Consider the following 23,536-nt stretch of genomic DNA (forward strand, 5'->3'; position numbering starts at 1 on the left):
TAATTGTTTACATATCTGTACACTTTAGCACAAGGAGGCTCCTACAGGGCAGAGGCCAATTTTCATGGTTGTCTTGTACCCACATAGCATAGTTCTTTGCACAGAGTAGGCACTTAAATGCTTGTTGAATTAAATTAAAAATCAGTTAACATTTATGGACTTCAGTTTCTTCCTCTCTAAAACTGGGGTTGAGGGAAATGGTAGGGTTAGATTGTTTGGTGTTCTAAGGTTCCTTTCAGTTCTAAATCCTATGATCCATTTTGGGATGCTTCAAAAATGAAAGGGGTTTTTGGTTTGTCTGGGTTTTCTTTTGGGACAAGAGAGGAGGAGAGAGGAAGGGAAACTAGTGTAAAGAATGAAAATTAACTGAGATGCAAAGAAATGGTTTTATTGCAAGCACAGTGAGCAGAGGAAGGTATCTTCTCACACAGAGTGGCTGAGCGGTCTGCCAGTAACTAAGTCACTTCTCCAACCCTTCATTGGTTTTAAAGCATGTGGTTTTGCTTATTGCTATCAGGTGTACATCATTTCTGCCATATGGGACATTTTCTTGGGAATATACAAGTAATATTCCATGTAGCCTGAAAGATCTTCAATAGTTACATCATCCACATAGGCCCTAGCTTGCTCAGAACAAGAGCGGGGCGAGCCAGATGGAGTTCTGCTATGGAAAGACTGCGAGTAGTCCTCGAGGGTAGATCTTCGTTCTGGTGCCAAGGGAGGGACATTCTGCAAGCCTGAGAAGGAGTACACTTCCATGTCTTGCCATCTCTTACATTGGCACTCCTTGCCTACACATGCACATGGCTTGCCCAGGTTTAGCTTGGACACTGATTGAAAGTCAGAGAGATCACTGGCCTTGAGACTTGCTTGGGAGACCAAAGCAGCATCAGGGGAATCTTCTTCTGTTTTGCCTTCTGATACACCATCAGGAACTGTAGCCCCCAAGGGCTCCTTCCCAGCTCGTATGTGATTAGCCTCACTAAGAGAAGAAACAGAGCATTCCCTCGTACTGAACTCGTTAGTGGGTAGAATCCCTAGGCGGTTATTGCTGTCAGGACAGTCAGTTTGGCTTTTGTGTCTGAGCTGACTGGTGGAAGACGTAGCCTTTGCACTGCAGTGTATAAACTTTGGAGGATGAAGGACTGGAGACTTGGATCGTCGACGACGCTGGGTTCTCACTGCTCCTCGTGAAGTCTTTCTAGTAGAACTAAATGGAGAAAGCACAGAAAATAATATTTAGGTGAAATACAAAAATAAGAAGAGTTAATAACTTTCTACTCTATTTTTACCATACCTAACTAGGAGGTAAACAACGTAATGTGATCTTCACTAAAATACAGTTAAGTCCAGGAAATCTTGATTCGACATGGAGGCACATATTATCACTTAATTATAACGGAAACTGTTGTTGCTTTAAACAGATTTTTAACTACCTTTTCATTTTTATGAGAAGAGTTTCAACATTCCTGGCAAAAATATACTAATATCCCTTAGGTTTAATGAACTTAGCTTTGACTAAAAGGAATTTGCAAAAAATATTCTTACCTGTGCCAACTGTCTTTAGATGCACATATGGTTTTAGGTTTGGTCTCATCTGTAGCTGTCCTAACTGATGCTCTGACACTCGTTCCCTCTCCAACAGAAAGAGAAGCTATGGATCTAGAAGACAAAGATAAAGATTATGGTCACTACAGACATCTCTAAATGAGTTTTCAAGTGTTTCTAAAGTCTGACCTCTTTTCCTGTGCCATTTAAAATGTTCTACCATCAAAAATCTCTAACCAGCTAAGGAACATACAGATACTAGTATAGTCTCTTACATGGAGGACTAGGCAACTTTTCTCTCTACTGCTTATCATGGCAAGTTCTCAGCTAACATAGAAATAAGACTACATTCTTCAAAGGAGTCATTTGTGTGGCACAATTTTTATGAAGCTTGTATGGTTAGTTAACATGACAATCAGTCTTCTGACAGTAGTCAACTCTGCCCAGCTCAACCCCCCTATAAACCTCTACCTTATCAAATATCTTTTTAATGCTTTTAGTTTATATGTACTGAAAACTCTTTCTACAGAAATTCTCCCCCATGCCCTGGTCCTCCTCAAATGGCAAGTTCCTAAAGGCCCTCAGTTTTCAAAGTCATATATCAAAGTATTAAGTTATAAGTATGACCAGCACAGGACTATTAATAGGCTTTTAGACTGTTTATCTGGGGCAGATCAGTCTTCATGTGGGGGGAGAATGTAAATGACCCTGAACATCTTTTGTTGGTAAGCCAGACTTTCACTATAACTATCTGATCTTCAGAATCAAGCTTCTAAAAGACTTAATCCAACTTGATTTATGGATTAGTTCCAAATCTCCAACTTTCATTAACAACCCTCCCCCCCCCCACAACATAATCTAAAAAATATGCACATTTTAATCTCACCATAGAACTCAGGGCTAAATCATATCCATGTAAGAAACATCAAAAGATGCTGTTCAGGGTATATTGCAACAGGTCCATGGCTTCAAATCCATGGCCATATATCTTCCACAGGAAGTCCCATCACCAGACTGGAGGTCTTACTCTCGGACTTAAGCATTATGGGAGTTCAGTGCAATTCAGATTGTCCATTTACCATCCTTCATTCTCAATAAAAGACCAGTCAGGCTCTTTTTCCAAACATATCTAGAAGATATTTTTTATGCTTTATCTTGCCCATAAGTCATCCTTAGTACTATGTTACAGATTTTATATTTATATATATGTAAGTATGTATACTAAGTCCATTGCCTTTAGAGTCATCTGAAATTTTGATTTCTTTAGATAATGTGCTATACCATGATATAAACTAAGAGAGCATGAGAAGAACTAGGTTAAAAAGGTAGATTTTTGTTTCTGGGAGAAGTTTGGGATTACTGAAAGCACAGTACAGGTACTCAAATCCAACCTAATCCACTCTTTACCCTACCTATATACAATTCTGAGTCTAGCTTATTGTCCACCTGCAATGTCTATCTAAGACTTAGGTACTGACAGATAACTCAATGGGCTACCCATCTCACTACATATAATTTAACCCAGTGGTGTCAAACTCAAAAAGAAAGAGATTCTTGTGAGTTGTATATTTACTTGGAAAACCACAAATTAACACTATGTTGTATTGTATTTTGACTTATGTTTTTTGGTTTTTTTGGTGGGGCAATGGGGGTTAAGTGACTTGCCCCAGGTCACACAGCTAGTAAGTGTCAAGTGTCTGAGGCCAGATTTGAACTCAGGTACTCCTGAATCCAGGGCCAGCGCTTTAACCACTGCACCATCTAGCTGCCCCCCTTGACTTATGTTGTTAACCACTTCCCAATTACTTTTCTTTCTTTTTCTTTTTTTTCAGGGCAATGAGGGTTAAGTGACTTGCCCAGGGTCACACAACTAGTAAGTGTCAAGTGTCTGAGGCCAGATTTGAACTCAGGTCCTCCCGAATCCAGGGCCGGTGCTTTATTCACTGCACTACCTAGCTGCCCCCCAATTACTTTTCATTGTTTGTTTGTTTTTTAGTGAGGCAATTGGGGTTAAGTGACTTGCCCAGGGTCACACAGCTAGTAAGTGTTAAGTGTCTGAGGCCGGATTTGAACTCAGGTACTCCTGACTCCAGGGCCGGTGCTCTATCCACTGCGCCACCTAGCTGCCCCCCCATTACTTTTCAATCTTGTTCAGGACTTCCTAGAGAATTTGGGCAGCAAGTCTGACACTTCTGGTCTATGTAACAGTTGCCCACCTGGTTTTTCCTATGTGTATTGTTAGGCCAAGCCCTTTGGTGGTTTTAGAATTCATTTAGAAGGATCTGTGATATTCTTTTTTTTTTTTTTAAACGGGGCAATGAGGGTTAAGTGACTTGCCCAAAGTCACACAGCTAGTAAGTGTCAAGTATCTGAGGTCGGATTTGAACTCAGGTCCTCCTGAATCCAGGGCTAGTGCTTTATCCACTGCGCCATCTAGCTGCCCCCGATCTGTGATATTCTTAAGACTTGCTAAAACCAGCACAACAATATCCACAAATAGGGGTCATATGAAAAACATCTTCTATAGACTCCTTCCATATATCTGTATATTTTCCACAACAGCAGCAATCACCTTTGCTCAGCAGGTTGTCCTATTTGTTCCATGTTTTATATTGATTATGAGTAGAGAATTGACCAAAATTATCTCTGCTATTATCAAGGTATCTTGTATGAGCCTAACAGGTGTGTGAGAGATACCTTGTTGGAGTAGAGTCTTTAAGGGAGTGTTCTGCTCTACCAACTGTTTTTAGAAACAAACAATGAGACACAATGGGATCTTATATTGGTCCAAGTTTTTCAGTCTGTGTGCCTATGAGAAGGTGTAAATATCATTTGTTAAAGTCGGTCTTACAATTTTTTATTTTACCCTCAATGCATGTGTAAATTACTCTCAAAGATTTAACAGAGCTGACAAGCTAGGCATATGAGTTGGCAATCATCATACTATTGACAACTTTTTTGGTCATAATGGTAGCTATGATTTTTCCCCTAATCATATATCTTTCCTTCTTTTCAGCTACCTTGAGACTTAATCCCTTCTTACCCTCACAATTATATTGAATCTGGGGCAGCTAGGTGGTGCAGTGGATAGAGCACCGGCTCTGGAGTCAGGAGTACCTGAGTTCAAATCCAGCCTCAGACACTTAACACTTACTAGCTGTGTGACCCTGGGCAAGTCACTTAACCCCAATTGCCTCGCTTAAAAAAAACAAAAAACAAAAAACAATTATATTGAATCTAAAACAGATTTCCTCAATTTACACTGTGTCTGTGTTCTAATGCACAAGGTCTTCCTTAATGCCATTTCCACATTCTCATTTATCATATTGGAGGCTAAGAAGCAGAATTCAAATTTGGTGGGGTTCCATTATCATAAATGAAGAAAATAACTTATGGTAGAAATGCTGATAAATCTGCTCCATTTTTCACCTGCTGTTTTCCTTCAAATTTCATTTTTAAATGCCTAGGGATGATCTTCCTTGACAGGGTCTCAGGCTAAGCTCTCTGAAATTTTTTTTCTTTTTACTGCTTCATGCCATTTAATGAGGTGATTTAATGAGGTAATACTGTTCAAATTCTTACTGACCTTCTCCATAAAGTTTTGTCAATGAATTTGTATTCTAAACCGTTTCCTCTGACTGTCATCTGTCTCTGCTTGGAAGGAGATAAAGTGTTTGCTGGCAGAGGGAATTTTTAAACTTCCATAAGAAATGATGATAATCTATGTCAATCTCTTTTCCCAATTCTAGCTACCATTCTTTAATGTCAATAAATCATTTGACTAGGTCACACAACTGCATACTAGATCTCATCTTTATCTTTTTTTCAAATTTGGTATATTGATTTTTTTTTTCTTCTGGGCAATGGGGGTTAAGTGACTTGCCCAGGGTCACACAGCTAGTAAGTGTTAAGTGTCTGAGGCCGGGTTTGAACTCAGGTACTCCTGAATCCAGGGCCGGTGCTTTAACCACTGCGCCATCTAGCTGCCCCGGTATATTGATTTTAATCTTTCTTCTAATAAGTTGATGTTCTAACTGCAAAGAGATATCTGATTCTGAAACAACTTCCCTAGTGTTATCTGATTATTTCCTGTCTTAATATATAGTCAATTTTATTTCTTTGGATCTTTTGTACTCTCCAACTTTCTCTTTAGAAGAAATATGTATATTTAAATATAAATAAGATGTAATATTGAGGGTACAAGTGTCCTGCCTTATTTCTTAAAAATGAACTATATTTTCCCATGTATTTCTCACCATCTTCTCCACATATAACTTTGTATTAAAATCACTAGTTTGGAGGATATTAATGGGTTCTGCATAGAATTTCTCAATTTCCCCAGCTTATGTTGGAGCATAGGTCGCAATTACCTTCACAATGGATTTTTATTACACTCATCATGAACACTGAAAGGCAATATGATCAAATTGCCTTTTTTGTTTTCTTTGGGCACAAGCTAAAACTAACTTCTTTATCTGCATCTCCAAGAAAAATTTCTAAGTCACCTACCTTTCCAATTAGCTCTAATTTCTTTATATCTTCTAGTTTCCTTTATAGTGAGAATTTCAATGTTCACATAGTTCAATTCTGCCAGTAATGTTGACTCAGTTTTTGTACCAGAATCTCATTTAAAACAACAACTGTTAGTGGATAAAGCACTGGCCCTGGATTCAGGATGACCTGAGTTGAAATCCAGCCTCAGACATTTGACACTTATTAGCTGTGTGACCCTGGGCAAGTCATTTAACCCCCACTGCCCCACCAAAAAAAAAGAATAACAACTGTTAAAATAATAATTACACTATCTAAAAACTATGTTTCAAGTCAAGAATGTTCATAAGAAGATATTAGCCCAGATAATAGATTGCCATTACAAATTAAAACAATCTGTAGAAAGTATCACATAATTTAAATATTTCTAAGGTTTATAAGGGTTACCTGGCACTTGCTAATGAATTAATCCACACATATCTCTTTAGAGTAGCTCATACCTTTTTTTTAATCATAAAAGTATTTTATTATTTTCCAGTTACATGTAAAGACAGTTTTCAAAATTTGTTTTCATAAGATTTTTAGTTCCAAATTTTTCTCCCTCCCCAAGACAGAAAGCAATCTGACATAGGTTATGTACAATCACATTAAACATTTCTGCATCAGTCATATCGTGAAAGAAGAATCAGAACACAAGAGGAAAACCTCAAAAAAGCAAAAAAAAAACCTGCCAAAAGTGGAAGCAGTCTGGTTCAATCTGCATTCAGAATCCACAATTCTTTTTTTCTGAATATGGAGAACATTTTCTATCATGAGTTCTTTGGAACTGTCGTGGATCATTGCACTGCTGATAGCTCACACCTTTATATAGTATTTTGGAGCAAAGCTTCTTAAACTGTGGGTTGCAACCCCATATGGGATTGAGTAACTGAATGTGGGGGGTCATGAAAAATTTGGCAACAGTAAAAGTTTATACAGACCTATTTTATATGCCTATATACCCAGGGTCGCATAAAAAGTTCTAGTTAAAGGGGCAACTAACTAGGTGGTGAAGTAGATAAAGCAATGGCCCAGGAGTCGGGAGGACCTGAGTTCAAATCCGGCCTCAGACACTTGACACTTACTAGCTGTGTGACCCTGGGCAATTCACTTACCCTTCACTGCCTTGCCCCCCCCCCAAAAAAAAAAAAAGAAAAAGAAAAAGGATCACCAATGGGAAAAGTTTCAGAAGACCTGCTTTGGAACTTATAAAACACTTTCCTCATAACAATCTTGTGAGGAGGGTAGTATAAGTATTATCAATAACTGAAAGCTTTTGAAACTGAAGCTCAAAGAGGTTTGTTTAAATTACTTGTTACAATCATCTAGCAAAGTTGGAATTTAACTTAGGTCTTCTGAACCCATACTCTTTCCACAATACCTCAGTTTCTAAACCAATAAAGACAAAAGTGGCTGGGAATTGCTGATGAAATGCTAGTATTCTCACTCTGCTTAGTCATGGTAATGACTCATCCTTTGCACTATTTAATATTCTCTTTCACATGCTCTCCTTTCTTCCTTTTCTACAAATCTAGAAATGTACATTTTGGACTATACACTGTATATTTTCACTTTATCAATATTTTTAAGGGCTTTTAATGAATCATTGGCAGTGGGGGTTAGGAATCACAAAAGCAGCTTGCTTTAGTGGTTTCAATTTCTTAAAGCAGTATAAACGATGACTTCCTATACATAAGAACATTGCATTGCCTTTCCTGATGATAGCTCAAGGGAACAAAACCAAAAAAAAAAACCTGTCACAGTGGAATTACTAATTTCAAGAGTTAAGGGAAAATGGCACACTTGTTAGGCTTTGTTTCATGAAGATCTAAGGATTTCAGAATATGAATCTTTTTGTGAAACTCAAATTCTTTCTGATTTTAGATTTCATCAGTGCAAACAGTAGGCTGTTGCCACATAAATAAACTTACTACCTTCAGACAAACTTAGCTTATATATAAAAAGGAAGTATAAAGATATCAGTTACTTTATAAATTTGATAATGCCCCAAGTTTAGCCTCTAAAATAGGAAATAAATTGCCTTGTTTTCCAGAATATTATTTATAACCATAGAAAGGGATATTTATATAAGTTCACATTACTGAGACCTTTTTATCTACATTCTATCTGGTTTTCATTTTTTCTATATAAGAATACATTTAGGAGCACTTACTGTGAATGCAGAATTCCAAAAATGTCTATTTCTTTGCTTTATTAAAATGAAACTATGTTTGGGAACAAGGGAGAACAAGTATTCTTCTTACTTCTCTCTGCTGCTAACAAGATGCCAAAATAGTAGCAAAACAATCAACCTAAGAAAGGTCCTTATTTGGGGTATCATGGAAGTGAATAATGAATACTTCAGGAGCAAACATCTGTCATGAAATCCTCTAAGACAAATGACCAAATCACAAGCAGCACCGACAGTAAATTTCATATATACACACACCTGTTGCTAGGTGCTCTTGTTTTGCACAAGTAGGAAGCCTCAAAATCCAAAGGAAAATCCTAATTACTAATAAAAATTTGAGATTTCTTCCATTATTTGGGTGGGGAATGAGGATACACATGACATTCTGAAAAGGTCAAGATATTAAGATTCAGTGAGCAGCTGGTCTGCAGGTGCACTAATTACTCTGACCAAAGGGTCCAAGATTATTGATCTCAGTGACAGAACCCTACTGAATAGGTTTCCATAGTGATCAGCTCAGCAATCAAGGTCCATGAAATCTACAGTCTTTAAAGATTTCTATTGAGCCAATTCAGTTTTAGTGAAAGATCCTATGATTCCTTTGAGACATTCAGGTTAAATCCATCTCAGAACTTGTTGGGATTTATCGAATAACTTCCAATTTAAAAAAATCCCACAGAATAAAATAAAGCTATTCATAGTGAAAGACAACAAAACACTCAACTCTGAAGTATTTTAAAGAATAGCATACTACCTTTCAGATTTAATGTGAGCAAGAGACCAAGGACAGGTAGACTGAATAATTTTTACCTTTTGATACATGAAATTTTACTGGCAGACTTTGGCTAGATACTGCATTATGAGAAGAATGTGCATTAATTTCCTAATGATTTGAGATATTATATAGAGGATAGAAAGACCTTTAAGAAAAGGTGTCATTTAAATACAATCAATGACAAATTCCCAAATATCATATCACACATATTTACCCTGCTGCGTCCACCCTTAGCTTCTTGAAAGCAGTCTGCAGACTCTCTTCTTCTCCATCCTTGGCTTCAGATTTCATTGTGGAAGTTGCTTCACCGTTGTGATTGTTAACTGTTAATGCTGAAAATAAAATTTTTAAAAATTTAATTAAAAAAAAACACAGGTTCTTTAAGATCATTATTTCCATACTAATTGGCATTTCTCACAGGGAAATTCCAGTATGAATAAAAATATTTTGCCATGGTAAAATATTTGGAGATAGGGGGAGGGAATCAAAAATGAAACAATTAAAATATAAACTGTGCAATTTTTTGGAACTGAAATCAATTTCATGCTAATATCCTAACAACTGGGCTTGAAGAAGTAATTATCTCAAATAGGCTTGCTTTTTGGTTTACCTCCTAACAGGAAAAAATAAAAAAGTTTCCTCTTTTTGAAAGGGTCTAGAGACCCTACAAATATACTAATCTTTTCATCAGATATGAACTGTATATATGTGAGAGCAGGGGAAACATGGATTAAAAGCTAGAACATTGGATTCTAAGAAATGCTACTGGGTTTCCTGCCAGTCTAACACTTAACCCCAGCTTAATATAACCCTATGACACATATACTATTCTCTTCCTGAAATACTCACTTAAGTACTTCCTAACCTACACATTAATGTTAAAAAAAAAAAGTACTTCAGAGTATAAGGTATCATTAAGCCAAGATTAAAGCAGGTAGAGTTAGAAAAATAGTTCTTTGATTACTGATGTATTCCATCTAGTACCTAGATGACTGCTACCTGTTCTTCCAAATCATAAACAAGAAACTTCTTGATTTCAACATACAAAATTCCCACTTTAGAGTAGCAAAAATTTGAAAAATGTAAAAAAGAGTCACTTAATAAAGGTTCAATCTATACAATGTATTTGTAAGTTAATGTGAAGTTATGTACAACAACAACAACAAAAAAGGCAAACTAATATCCACCTTCAAAGAATAACAATACAACTAGAAGATACACAAAACATTATATTCTTGAAAAAATAATTCTCTTTACCTGTCTCTCTATACTGCTCCCTTCTCCATTCCTAAGCCAGTCCCCTCCCCCCACCAACTTCCCTATTGGTTCTTCTAATTTCACATCTGCTCACTTCTCAGTTTGATGTTATTATGAAACTTCCAAAGACTAGAGATGTCATAATATATTTGATATGTTACCATATAGAGGTGGGATGGAAGAATGATTATTTTCACTTAATTGCTGAGAATAGGAATCAGATGATGGCACTGCAAAACAAGGTCCATGGATACTTTATATTGTTTTATATTTAAACTGTCCATTCACATTGGCATTTCAGGCAGTGAAAATGTGCTCAGAGAATTCAGTCTAATTTCACCCCAACTTCCTAATACAGAGATTTAAATATACTCTCCATCAATCCTGAATCACTGCCCCCAAGTTTACAGATTGAATCCTCTCATCCTTCTCCATACCTCACCTGCCCTTTAAATTCTAGATCTACAGCAGAATTGCCCAAATGCACAAATCAACTATCTTTGTTTAAAGCTTTTCTAGAGGGTAGGGACTTTTTACTACAATTGTATTATCCACAGCAGTGGTGTCAAACTGAAATAGAAATGGGGACCACTGAACATTACATATGTATACCTGTGGGCCACATACTGATTTAGAAAACGAAATACTATTAACATTATCTATGTTCTATTAGGTTTTATTTATTTTTAAAATCATTTCCAAATCAAACTTTAATCTAGCTCAGCCCCAATCCGGAGTATTGCAAGTCTAGTTTTCACACAACACCACACCGGCTAGAAATTATATGCACATTATAGATGCTTCCAAAAAAAACCCCAAAACCCAAAAAAACCCATCAGTTTTTCTTAACTCCAAATCCAGGATCCTTCTACTATGTTATAATGCAGTAGAATATGTAGAGCATTATAGACAGTTGGGGACACAAAAAATAAGTGAAAGGGGGCAGCTAGGTGGCGCAGTGGATGAAGCACCGGCCCTGGATTCAGGAGTACCTGAGTTCAAATCCGGCCTCAGACACTTGACACTTACTGGCTGTGTGACCCTGGGCAAGTCACTTAGCCCCCACTGCCCCGCAAAAAAAAATAAATAAATAAAAAATAAGTGAAAGACTATGTTCCTGGTCTCTAAAAACTTCTAATCTAACACCATACGAAATAAACTTCCACAGATTTCCTTCACTTCCTTCCCAGCTCTTGAACTCCGGGCCATAAATAGTGATAAAACTTCTGATTCATACCCAAACTAGGCATGGTGCTAAACTACTGGCTCTGCACATGTATGCTGATTGTTTTAAAAAGCATCCTTTTAACGAGCTTTTTCAAGAGTTGACAGACTTAAATTTCTATTCTATCAAAACAGGTCCCATTCATCTCAAGAACAAAATGAATGCTTCAACTATTTTCCAATGTCCAGCATTTTCTTCATGCTTTTCTTTTTTTTAGCTCGAAGTAGTTAACCTTTACCCTATAGGGTTAATCCCCCTTAACTCTAGTGTCTGCCCTCTAAGATTATCCTCAATATATCCTGTATACAGCTTGTTCCATTGGACTGTGAGCTCCTTGAGGGCAGACATGGTCTTCTGACTTTCTTTGTATTCCCCAGCATTTAGCACAATTCCTGGCACATAGTTTGCACTTAACAAAGGCTATTGACTGATGATCAAGGTATATTATAGATGTAAAGGGTTTATTATATAGTATGGTATTCCTTGTTTCTTAAGAGTTCTACAAGCTAACTTTAAGGACAAAGATAGGATTAATTTGTGGCATGGACTCCTCCAAACTCCCCGAAATTAGCAACTAAATCCCTTAGAAACAAAATTTTACAATATTGTTTCTATTTTAAAAGCACAAACATTACTTTAAGTTGACCAGTTCCATGAGAATCTGAAGTTTATTCACTCCTGTGTCAATTCAACTTTCTTTCTCTCCCTCATCTTTCAAAAAATCATAGGATTCGGACCTGGAAAGGTCCTTGGAAATCATCTATCTATATCTAATCCAACTTTCATTTTAAGATGAGTAAATCGAGGCACGAAAAGATAAAGTTTAGCAGAGGTGGAATTCAAACCCAGCTTCTGACTCAAAATCCCATCATTTTTCCACTACGGCAGCAGTACCCCCCACCCCCCACCCAGTCCAAGAATCTTTAAGTACCTCGGTATGAAAGGTAAAACACTAATTTTCTTGACTTTTAAGGGACATTGATACTTTGGCACTCTCGGTCTACCCCTTTAATCTTTCTGAATAGCAACAAACAAGCATCGACTCCAGCAGCACCTGGGCCTCGTTAAAGGCAGAGAATTTCCCTTTTACTAATTTAGAGACTTTTCCAGAACCTGGAAGACGTGGACAGCAAGCCATCCCAGCAACTCCCCCTTCATCTAAGAGCACAAAGTAGAAACAAACAGCCCTTAAAGATAAAAAGCCACATTTTTCAGCTTGGAAAGAAGTCAGTACTCCCGGCATCGGGAATTTGCAACAGGTCCTGGGGCTGAGGGGGCTGGATGAGGACGGCACATCCCTTGCCCCCTTCCCTCCTAATTCCCAAAGCCGCTGCCCAGTGTCCGAAAACGACATTGGGCCCGCGGAGCCCCAGGTGCTGTTGCCCCCTCCCCACTCCAGGCGTCCGGGCTCCGGGGACCGGCAAAGGCTGTAGGTTGGGGGGGGCGGGTCGGCGGAGGACGAGGGAGAAGGGCCGGGAGCGGCCGAGGGAAAGGGCGGGAAGGGGCAAAGGGCAGCCGCCGCCAAGGGGAAGCTGGCAGCTGACGGCGGCGCCGAAGAGGGGCGGGACGGGGGCAGAGCCCGGGGCTGAGGAGCCTCGGGCGGGAATGGGAGCAAACCCGGTACGCGTCGGGGATGGGAGGCCCGAGAAGATGTCTACGGCTCCCGGCCAGACTGAACGGCACAGGGTCGGCCGAAGGGCCGCCCAGGAAGAGCGGGGAGACGGCCCAGGCGAGCAGACTAGAAGACGACTGCCCAGTCGGCCGGAGGGCCAGGCCCGGCCCGGCCCGAGGGCCGCTCCAGGGCATCGTAGGACAGGGCTAGACAGCGACCGCCTGGGCCCTGCCCAGTCAGACACTTACCTCCCAGCGGCAGAGGTGGTTGCTCGACCCGGTCCAGTCGGCTCCGCTCTTCTCCCCGACCCGGGGCCCGGAGACACCCGGATCCAGAGCGGTGTGAGGGGCGCCCAGCGCCACTGTACTCTCCCACTGCGCCTGCGTCGCAGGGACCGCAGCCCCGCCTCCGCTTCTGCTCGTCCCACCCTCGTGACTAGGCAGCGCGCGGACGACGGGGGGGCGGGGAAAAATCAAGGGCCAATGCGCAAGCGCAATTTAGAAGCACGTGCGGGTGACATAACTTCCTGTTATTCTTTCTCTTTTCCCCTCCCCCTTCATTTCTTCTAATTTTCTCTCACTTCCCCACTCATCTTTTTTTTTTTTTTTTAAGCGGAGTGGCTTTGGAGACTTGTCTTTCTCCTACTTCCTCATTAAGAGAAGTCAGCGTTCCTTCCTTCTCCCTTCCTCCCCCTCCCCCAAGCCTCTTTCCCCTGTAGTCTCCATGGCGACCAGGCTCGGACTTGGTGCCTCTACCTGGGGTCACTATGGCAACGAGACTCGAACTTGTCCATCATGGGGATGGGGGGCGGGACGGCGAGGAGGCTGCGTTTCTATGGAAACGGAGGTTGGCCCTGAGTCCCGGGAGGAGGTCGTCATGGAGACGGGCTCAGCCCGTGCCCACCAAGAAGACATAGTACCAGGATAAGGCCCTTTAGGTGCCAGGGGGGAAGGGAAGGAAGGGACTGGCTTCTGGCCCGACTGCTTTGAAACTAGACGAAGAAGAGGGATGGGAATGGAAAATCTATAGAAATATGAGTTGTTATTCAGGCTTCCATTTCTCTAGCACCTTAGTTTATAAAGCCTCCACAATCCCGTGAGGTAAGTTATGCAAGTATTCTTATCCTCATTTTGCAGATTATAAGGTCTTTAGAATATTTAGAGCTGGAAGGTACCTTAGAGGTCATATAGCTTAATCCCCTCATTTTACAGATAGGGAAACAACTTGGAAAAGAGATGTGGATTGTCCAGCGTCACAATGGTAAGACTAAAAATAATGTTTCCTATTGCTTGTAGTGCTTTGCAGTTTGAAAGCACTTTCCTCAACAGCTCTGAAGAAATGAATGTAAGGATTATTATCTCCATTTTACAGATAAGGGAACTGAGGCAGAGGCAAAAACAATTGCCTATAATCTTTTCACTACTGAATGACAGCTACTGTACTGTCTAGCATTCTTCCGACTATTCAACATTGGCCTCATTTCATGAAATATGTCTGGTCATGGTAAGTTCAGTGCTTGTAACTTGTGGCCATAAAGCTGCTTCAGATGCTGTCTTTTGAATTATGATTCTGGGTTTCACCCTTCAAGAGATAGTTTGGTACAGTACAAAGAACACAGATCTGGACATAAGGAATCGTGGTTTTAGTTCTACTAATTCGGAGCTATATGATCTTGGGCAGGTCATATCACTTCTTTGAATCTGACTTTCCTCATCTTGAAAATGGAAATAGAAATCCCAGACCTGCTGATTTCACAGGAGGAGTTATAAGTTTCAAATGAAATAATGGAGACACAAAAGCACTTTGCATTGTGCTATATGAATATGAACTACTGTCATCCCTAGAGTTTGTAAAAATATGAGTATATACACATATGTATGTGTATGTACATATATGTGTGTTTGTATGTATATTCATATGCGTGCATACATACACATATACATACAAGATTTAAACCTTCAAGAGGATCAGCATAGGATCATAGATTTAAAACCAGAAAGGACTAATCTAACTTCTTCATTTTATAGATGAGGAAAGTGCAGCCCCAAGGTCTCAGCACAGCTAATGAATAGAAAAGCCAGAATTTGGACCTAGGTTTGTCAACTCCAAATTCAGTTTATTTTCCATTGTATCATGCTACTTCCCAATTAAAAATTAACTAGTCTGTCCCGATCATTTTAAAGATAGAGAAATTAACTATGGAATAGTGAAAAGAGTGATGGATTTGGAGCCAAAGAACCTGGTTGCGAATACTGGCTTCTCTATTTCTAAATGTAAGATCTGGGCTTCACTGTTTGTTTAATGAAGTCTCTAAATCTCTTTTCTAAAAAACCTCTAAAGCCCATTTCTAAATCTGTAAACCCACGAGCCCCAGAAAAGTTCTGTCACTTTCCCAAGGTCACAGCTAGAAACAGAGCCAAGATTTGAATCCAGTTTTTATGATTCTAATTCCTGTGCTTTTCCCTCTACATCAGGCTCTCTACCTACTATGCCTGAAGATAGTTACTACTGTCTATCCAAATGACAAATGCCCAGGTGAAAAATTCTTGTTCTGGCTCAGGTGGAGGTCTGAGATAATTCACTGTGGCATGGAGGTAAAGCCTTATGTGAGCAGAGGACAAGTTCTGGCAGGTTCAGCCAAAATAGAAAGGCTTTTTCATTATGGTCCTGGTGACAAGACTTTCTGCATGAGAATCAGCCTAAGTAAATATAGAGAAGCTCCTATGTGACCTGCTTCTGCAATGAGAATAGTGGAAAAGCAGACACAGGATGCTAAGAATCACAGTTTTTAAGTCATTCACAAACATTAATAATCTCAGTGTCTGCTCCAGAATCAAGTCACACTGTGTTCTCATTGTTACAATGACCTTGCAGCAGACTAAAGGGACAATTGTGGCTATTCCCTGATGTTCTCTGTACCATCTGAATCCCTGTTCTGTCTTCCTAGGGATGTAATCACTGTTTGGTAATTTGAAGTTTATTACATTCCCAGAGTGTCATAGGTCCTGTGCAGAACATATAAAACTCAGTTCTTTCATAGTTTGGGGCAGCTAGGTGGCACAGTGCATAGAGCACTGACCCTGAAGTTGGGAGGACCTGAGTTCAAATCTCACCTCAGACAGACCTTGGGCATGTCACTTAATCCCAATTACCTTAAATATCTTGGGTATCTCCAGTCATCCTGATATGTGTGTGTGTGTGTGTGTGTATATAGCCACTGGACTCAGATGGTTCTGGAGGAGAAAGTGAGGTTGGTGACCTTGCACAGCACTCCTTCACTTAAATACAATTCACTGCAAGTTATGATATCACCCTGATGTAATGGTCCTCTTCGAGAATGAAGGCCAAACAACAACAGTTCATAGTGCAAAGCTTCTTAAAATGTGGGTCACAACCCCATATGGAGTTGAGTGACTGAATGGGGGGGTCACAAAAAATTGGCAACAGTAAAAGATTATGAATACCTATTTTTTTATACTTATATACCCAGGGTTACATAAAAATTTCTCAGGCAAAAACGGGTTGTGAATGGGAAAAGTTTAAGAAGCCCTGTCATAGTGGATGCTCTGTAGTTCTTGATACACTAAAAATTGAATTAGTTGAAAAGTACTATCTAAATCATATCAAGAAATATGACATAAAGGGGGAATAAATGACAAATATAGGTTAAGATTGCTTATAAGCAGGACTAGAACCAAAAGTAGGAAAGATAGTTGCTAAATTCATAACACATATCAGGGAACACAATAAAGATCCCTCTTTAACATTACTTTTATAAATTCATATGCTTTTAATGTCATAAAATCTCACTCTCCATAATCCATATCAATTAAATGCTTATGTAGCTTCCCTAGAAGTCTTGTTCTAATATCTCCTTGTGGCATGTAGATGACTTAGGATTTTTGAAGCTTATGCCAATACAGCAAAAGTTCTAGCTGGGTCAACTAATCTCGAAAGTCTTAGTGACAGAGTGTGCCTCCTGAGTGAAGACCAGCTTCACTAAGTATAGAGAGGTTCCAAAGTATCCCTCTTCTTCTTTAGTGTCAGGGCAAAGTGTGGTAAGAATCACAGTTTTTAAATCATCTGCAAACTTTCCCAAGGTCATAGCCAAGATTTGAACCCAGGCTTTATGATTTTAATTCTTATGCTTTTTCCTCCTACATCATGCTCTACCTATGATTCCTGAGGACAGTTACTGTCTGTCCAAATGACAAATGCCCAAGGTGAAACATTCTGGTACTGGTCCAGCTTGGAGGGTCATTTATCTAACTATTCATATTCTAAATGTGAGGTCTTTGTTAACCAACAATTAAGTACACCATAAATGAAACCAGAAAACCTTAAGAAATTTCAGCTAAATCGAAAGATGATTCATAGGTTTGTCTTGAAGAAGAAAATAAAGGAATTGGAAGAGTTGGTTTCATCTGGCATCCAAAGGCTACAAAAACCTTCATTTCCTGAGCTACATGGTCATCTTGCCTTATAGAACTTGGGACCAGCATAGACAAAGTGAACAACATGAAGAAAGATGCAGGTTATGAACCAAGATTTATTACAGGATGTGAAATAATTGTGAGATAATTCTCCATAAAACTTCACAAGATTGTTTTAACCAAATTAACATATATTAACAAACAAGCAATTATTAAATGCCTACCATGTAGTTTTGGTGTGTAGGGACCCAAGAAAGGATGAAAAGAAATATGTTGGAAAATAAGATAGCAGAGCTTGTAGCTTACTCAGGAGCCTCATGCCTATATCTCATGAATACTATCTACTAGGAGGGTTGACAAGCATAAAAACTGACATTGACCATATTTTAGCAGACAGGAAATAACCAACATGTGAATCATTTCAGAACCAGTTGTTTGAGCTCACTCAGATCATCATCTGGTCAAAAATCAAAATTAACATGAAATTAGGAGAAAGGATAAAGATGGGAAAACATAGCTTGAAATTAAAACTCTAGGGGCAGCCTCTGTGGGCTCGGGGATGGCGTGGCACTGGGGGTCGTGCAGAGTCGAGGGTTGGAACGTTCCAGATGCTAAGTGTCCCCCTCTGTCTCTCCATGCTCCAGGCTGAGGATCCTCCTGCACCGCAGGCAGGAAGATGGTGGCCGCAAAGAAGATGAAAAAGTCGCTGGAGTCTATCAACTTGAGGCTCCAGCTGGTCATGAAAAGCGGCAAATACGTGCTAGGCTACAAACAGACCCTGAAAATGATCAGACAAGGCAAAGCCAAATTGGTCATCTTGGCCAACAACTGCCCAGCCTTGAGGAAATCAGAGATTGAATATTACGCTATGTTGGCCAAAACTGGCGTACATCACTACAGTGGCAACAACATTGAATTGGGTACAGCATGTGGGAAGTACTACAGAGTTTGTATACTGGCTATCATTGATCCAGGTGATTCTGATATCATTAGAAGCATGCCAGAACAGACCAGTGAAAAGTAAACTGTACAAAAGTATTCTTTAATAAACTGGCCAAAGCTTGTTTAAAAACAAAAAACAAAAAAAACCTCTAGGGGCAGCTAGGTGGTGATGTGGATAAAGCACTACCCCAGATTCAGGCAGACCTGAGTTCAAATATGACCTCAGACACTTAACACTTACTACCTGTGTGACTCTGGGCAAGTCACTTAACTGTCATTGCCCCTGAAAGAAAGAAAGGAAGGAAGGAAGGAAGGAAGGAAGGAAGGAAGGAAGGAAGGAAGGAAGGAAGGAAGGAAGGAAGGAAGGAAGGAAGGAAGGAAAAATTAAATCTCTAAAGCCAACCAATTTAAATAAACTTGGCTCTTAAAAATGGAAAATGAATTTTTAAAAAATATTAAATGGATAAAGGTAAAGATATTGACTACTTAGCAGTTTGCTTAGTCATAGAAAAATGGAAAATAGATAAAAGTAAATATATTGACTCTGATTATCATAATTTCCTAGAAGTTTAATAAGTGCAATGTAGTTACAGCAATGAAGAAGCCCAGAGATCACTTCTAAAACTTTTATGTGGAAACATTAATTTCTCATGAATAGGTTGAGCTAATATGATACAAATTGTAATATTAGCTAAATTAATTTACTGAACTGTGCATGACCTTTGACCAGCTATACCACTACTAGGTCTATATTACAAAGAAGTCAAAGAAAGAGGAAAAGGACCTATATGTTCATGAATATAGCAGCTCCTTTTGTGGTAGCCAAAAATTGGAAACTAAGGGGGTATCCTATTAGGGAATTGCTAAAGAAAATATGATATATGACTGTAAGGGGATATTTTGTGCCATAAGAAATGACAAAATGGACAATTTCAGAGGAACTTGGGAAGACCTTTATGAACTGATGTAGAGTTAAATTGAGCAGAACTAGGAGAACAATTTATGTAATAACAACAATATTATAAAGAAAAATAATCTTGGAAAAACTTTAGAACTCTGATCAGTTCAGTGATAAACCATGAGTCCAAAAGACGAAAGATGAAACACTCCACTAACCTCCTGCTAAAGAGGTAATAAACTTGAAATTCGGGGTTGCTAGGTGGCGCAGTGGATAGAGCACCAGCCCTGGAGTCAGGAGTACCTGAGTTCAAATCTGGCCTCATACACTTAACACTTACTAGCTGTATGACCCTGGGCAAGTCACTTAGCCCCAATTGCCTCACTTAAAATAAATAAATAAATAGATGAATGAATGAATGAATAAATAAATAAATAAGTGAGTAAGTAAATAAATAAATAAGTAAATAGATAGATAGATAGATAGATAGATAGATAGATAGATAGATAGATAGATAGATAGATAGATAGATAAACTTGAAATGCAGGAGGTTAGTGGAAACAGGCTTTTGCTAACAATTGTTTAGAACAAACTATATCTTCACAGTTGTACAATTGTACCATACATGTTTCCTTGATAGGTACCACCACAAAGCTAACTTTGTTCCATAATCATCTGATTACCAATTATCAAATGAGATATAAAACAGAGATATAAGCTTATTAGACATCTTCACCACTGTCATAAAGGATACCCTGCACAGAATCTAAATAGATTATATATAGATGATGAGGTTCTCTAGCCCCTAATATTGTATCCATACTATAGGACTTCCAGAAATTCAAAAGAGAGCAGCCTAATAATTTCCACAGGAAAAAAATGGATATAGTATATATTGCCCGTATTATAACATAAAATTTGAAGGGCAAATCATTGAGGTATGTATCTTTACTACACACTGCATTTGGACCATGAGGTAAGCACAGAATTGACTCATTAATTAGACTTGTTCACATTTGCGAAAGGGAGTACTGCTTTCAGTGATGCCAGCTTGCTCTCTAATATAAAATCCCATCATTATTTATGTCAGCATCCTCCCATTGATGTACTGTGGTTGAGAATCATGGAAAACCTCTCTTTAAGAAGAGTAAAAATTTCAGTGAACCAAAAGGATTGTGGAAAGAACCGTGATGATCTGTAGTGTTATTACTAACAATGACTTGCATGCAAGTAGAGGCAAAAAAGATATCATTAAGGACATGTATAATGGGAGTAGGATGTGGGCCAGTTGTGGTGAGGGCAAGGGATTGCAGACATAGTATGTGTAGCATTAGTATATATAATATAGCATTAGTATGTTTAGTGAGATTCTCTGACCTCACTTTCCAGATCAAGACCAGCTACATCTCCCCATTAGGTTTCTGGAGTTACAATTGGGTGGAGTAATTTATCTAACCCTGCAGGAAAATAGGAGGGGAAGGGAATAAAGAGAGAGGGGCAAAAGGGAGGGAAGATTGAGGGAGGGAGCAGTCAGAAGCAAATCCCTTTTGAGGAGGGATAGGGTGAAAGAAGATAGATAACAGAGTAAATATCATGGGGAAGGGAATAGGATGGAAGGAAAAGTTAACAATAGTAACTGTGAAAAAGAGAAAAGGGGAAAAATTGCACCAAAAATATTTATAGCAATTCTTTGTGGTGGCTAAGAATTGGAAATCAAAGGAATGTCCATCAGTTGGAGAATGACTGAACAAGCAGTGGTATATGATTGTAATGGAATATTATTGTGCTATAAGAAATGACAAGCAGGATGATTTCAGAAAAACCTGGAAAGACTCATACGAACTGATTTATAGTGAAATGAGCAGAATCGGGAGGACATTGTGCACAGTGACAGCAGTATTATTCTATGAGGTTTCTAGAGTTACCCTGAGGAATTGGAATTGGTAGCATCTCCTCTATAAAGCTATTGGCTTAAACTCCTTCCTACTGGTTGTGTTCCTTCCACTGTTAGCTAACAGTAACCAGCACCCAAGTACTTAATATTAATTAGCTTCTTCAGAGGAATATTTATTTAGAAGATAGAGTAAATAACAAAAAGTGAAAGCCTTTTCCCTCAAAGCTTTGGTGGCATACTTTCCCCTATACTGCCTTAGTCTGTAGGGAAAGTAGGCTTAAATAGCACAGTTTCTACATTGCATTGATCCCACCAAGTTCATGTCAAAATGCAGCATTGATACCAGATGATTCCTCACCTTAGCTACTTTGGGGCAGGGTTCCAAAGGTCAGAAAAACCCAGTATGGATTTGATTCCTGGACTCCAAGACTCTAAGAAGCTCACTTTCCTGACCTGAAACTCACAACTCACAAACCCTCCAGATTGATCACCTCAAACAAAGGAGGATCCAACTGAGGCAGGAAAAGAACCAAGATCCATATTCATGGGGCCCCTTGGCCCAAGAAGAGAGAGAGCCTAAGTAACTTTATGACATTCTCCCTTCCTGCAAACTAAGCAGAAATCCACTGAGAGAGAAAGAGACTGAGGCTATCAGACCTTTTTGAAGGTATCCCCATTCCAGTTCCATAACAACAATCAAGAAGGCTGCTGTCCACCACGTGGCGACAAGATCAGAACCAGTTACCTAATGTATGTGTGTGCATCAAAGTCTCTCCGTTTCACTTCTATCACATGTCATCACGACTATCCCAGAAGTAGGCTTCCCAGATTCTTCCATGTAGGGAGTAGTGCCAAGCACACTATGCATGTGCCAGTTCCCCCGTTACACTTATATGAAATATTAAAAGATCCAGAGGAAGGCCTCCAGGCATTGCCTGGATCCTAAATGGAGAATTTATGGAAGAACATGGACACGAATTGTAGGATTAGAAGAGTTGAGATCTGTCCTTGCTCATAGCCTCACAGCTAGCAAGTGGTAGGTCTATGGCTTAAAATGGGAAATGATTTTCAAACTCAATCTAGGATACATACTTTAGAAACTAGGTTTCATCTTAAGCCCTTTTCATGCTTTCTCCCAACATCTTCCTGTATTCACTGAGACCTGGCTCCCACTGAATGATGTGACTACCAGGTCATCCTTTCCCACATTGGTTGTGCTTTCCCTCATATCTATAACTCACTGGTCATAGTAGATGTTATGAGCCTGGGTACCTCATTTGAATGGCCCTGGGTACCCCAGAAGTTTTGTGGGGGTAAATCAAAAGAACCTTCTCCTTGAGAAACTAAAACAAAGGATGGACAAACCTAAAGAAATAAGGGGCACGGGATCCGGACTGAGTTAACTCCAGGACTACCACCCTTCATTCCAGTCTCCCTCACCCCTGGGGAGATAAGATTAGGTGTGGCTGTTGCCTTTGTGGTGTGAGGAGGAGAGAGATGGCTTGAGAGATCCGCAGCCACCCCTCACCCAACTCCCCCAGCTACCACCAGTGGGGGATGGTCCTCCCCCAATAAGGGAACTTTCCACAGTCAGATGATCACCTCATTGGATCACCATCAGACCTCTATAAAAGTATCTGCCTGTCTCCTGCTCCTGGAGATAGGTATCTCAGAGCCATACTCTGTGCCATGCCTTCTCCCCATGAGAAGAAGTCCAAGGATTTCTCTCTTGGTTTCCTTTCCTTAGCACCCTAAATAAACTTATTTTATTCTAATTGGATTTTGTGCAAGAGGGTGTTTTCCCCATAACAATAGAGAAGCTGAAATACTTGGCACTTCTAGCTTTCCCTCTGCCACCATTATTCATTCATCTCTCCTCCTTTAAAGTTTATTCAATCCATATTTATCACCCAATCAAGATTTTGGTGGCTATTATCTGCCAACCTCCAGGATTCTTCTTCCTCCATGAGTTCTGTGCTTGGCTCACAGCCTTCTATCCTCAACTCTTGCCCTTATATTAGGGGACTCAAACATATATAGTGTTGAAAAAGTCAGTACATTTTAAAGCTACTAACAGTCCTAAAGCACAAGTCTGTAAAATGCTCTATCTGGCTTTTAAAGCCCTTCATAACCTGGCCTCTTCCTACCTTTCCAGTCTAATTACACCTTATTTCCCTTTGTGTACTCATCGATCCAATGACACTGGCCTTTTTGCTGTTCCTCAGACATGA

At 39.5% G+C, this 23,536-nt stretch overlaps 2 protein-coding genes across 2 annotated transcripts; one reads left to right on the top strand and one right to left on the bottom strand.

The window, feature by feature from the left end:
• Positions 1-367: 367 nt before the first annotated feature.
• On the bottom strand, positions 368-13,521 carry OSER1 (oxidative stress responsive serine rich 1). The gene is made up of 4 exons (XM_043987541.1): positions 13,387-13,521; positions 9,259-9,376; positions 1,549-1,662; positions 368-1,210 (listed from the first exon to the last, which is right to left on the bottom strand). The coding sequence occupies exons 2-4, from the start codon at positions 9,333-9,335 to the stop codon at positions 514-516; spliced, it is 888 nt and encodes a 295-aa protein (XP_043843476.1). The 5' UTR covers positions 9,336-9,376; positions 13,387-13,521; the 3' UTR covers positions 368-513.
• Positions 13,522-13,996: 475 nt separating this feature from the next.
• Positions 13,997-18,701, top strand: LOC122739850 (60S ribosomal protein L30-like). The gene is made up of 4 exons (XM_043981555.1): positions 13,997-14,238; positions 14,350-14,398; positions 14,510-14,641; positions 18,216-18,701. The coding sequence occupies exon 4, from the start codon at positions 18,248-18,250 to the stop codon at positions 18,593-18,595; it is 348 nt and encodes a 115-aa protein (XP_043837490.1). The 5' UTR covers positions 13,997-14,238; positions 14,350-14,398; positions 14,510-14,641; positions 18,216-18,247; the 3' UTR covers positions 18,596-18,701.
• The last annotated feature ends 4,835 nt before the right edge of the window (positions 18,702-23,536 follow it).

Source organism: Dromiciops gliroides, chromosome 2 (assembly GCF_019393635.1).
Source record: "Dromiciops gliroides isolate mDroGli1 chromosome 2, mDroGli1.pri, whole genome shotgun sequence".
Lineage (NCBI taxonomy): Eukaryota > Metazoa > Chordata > Mammalia > Microbiotheria > Microbiotheriidae > Dromiciops > Dromiciops gliroides.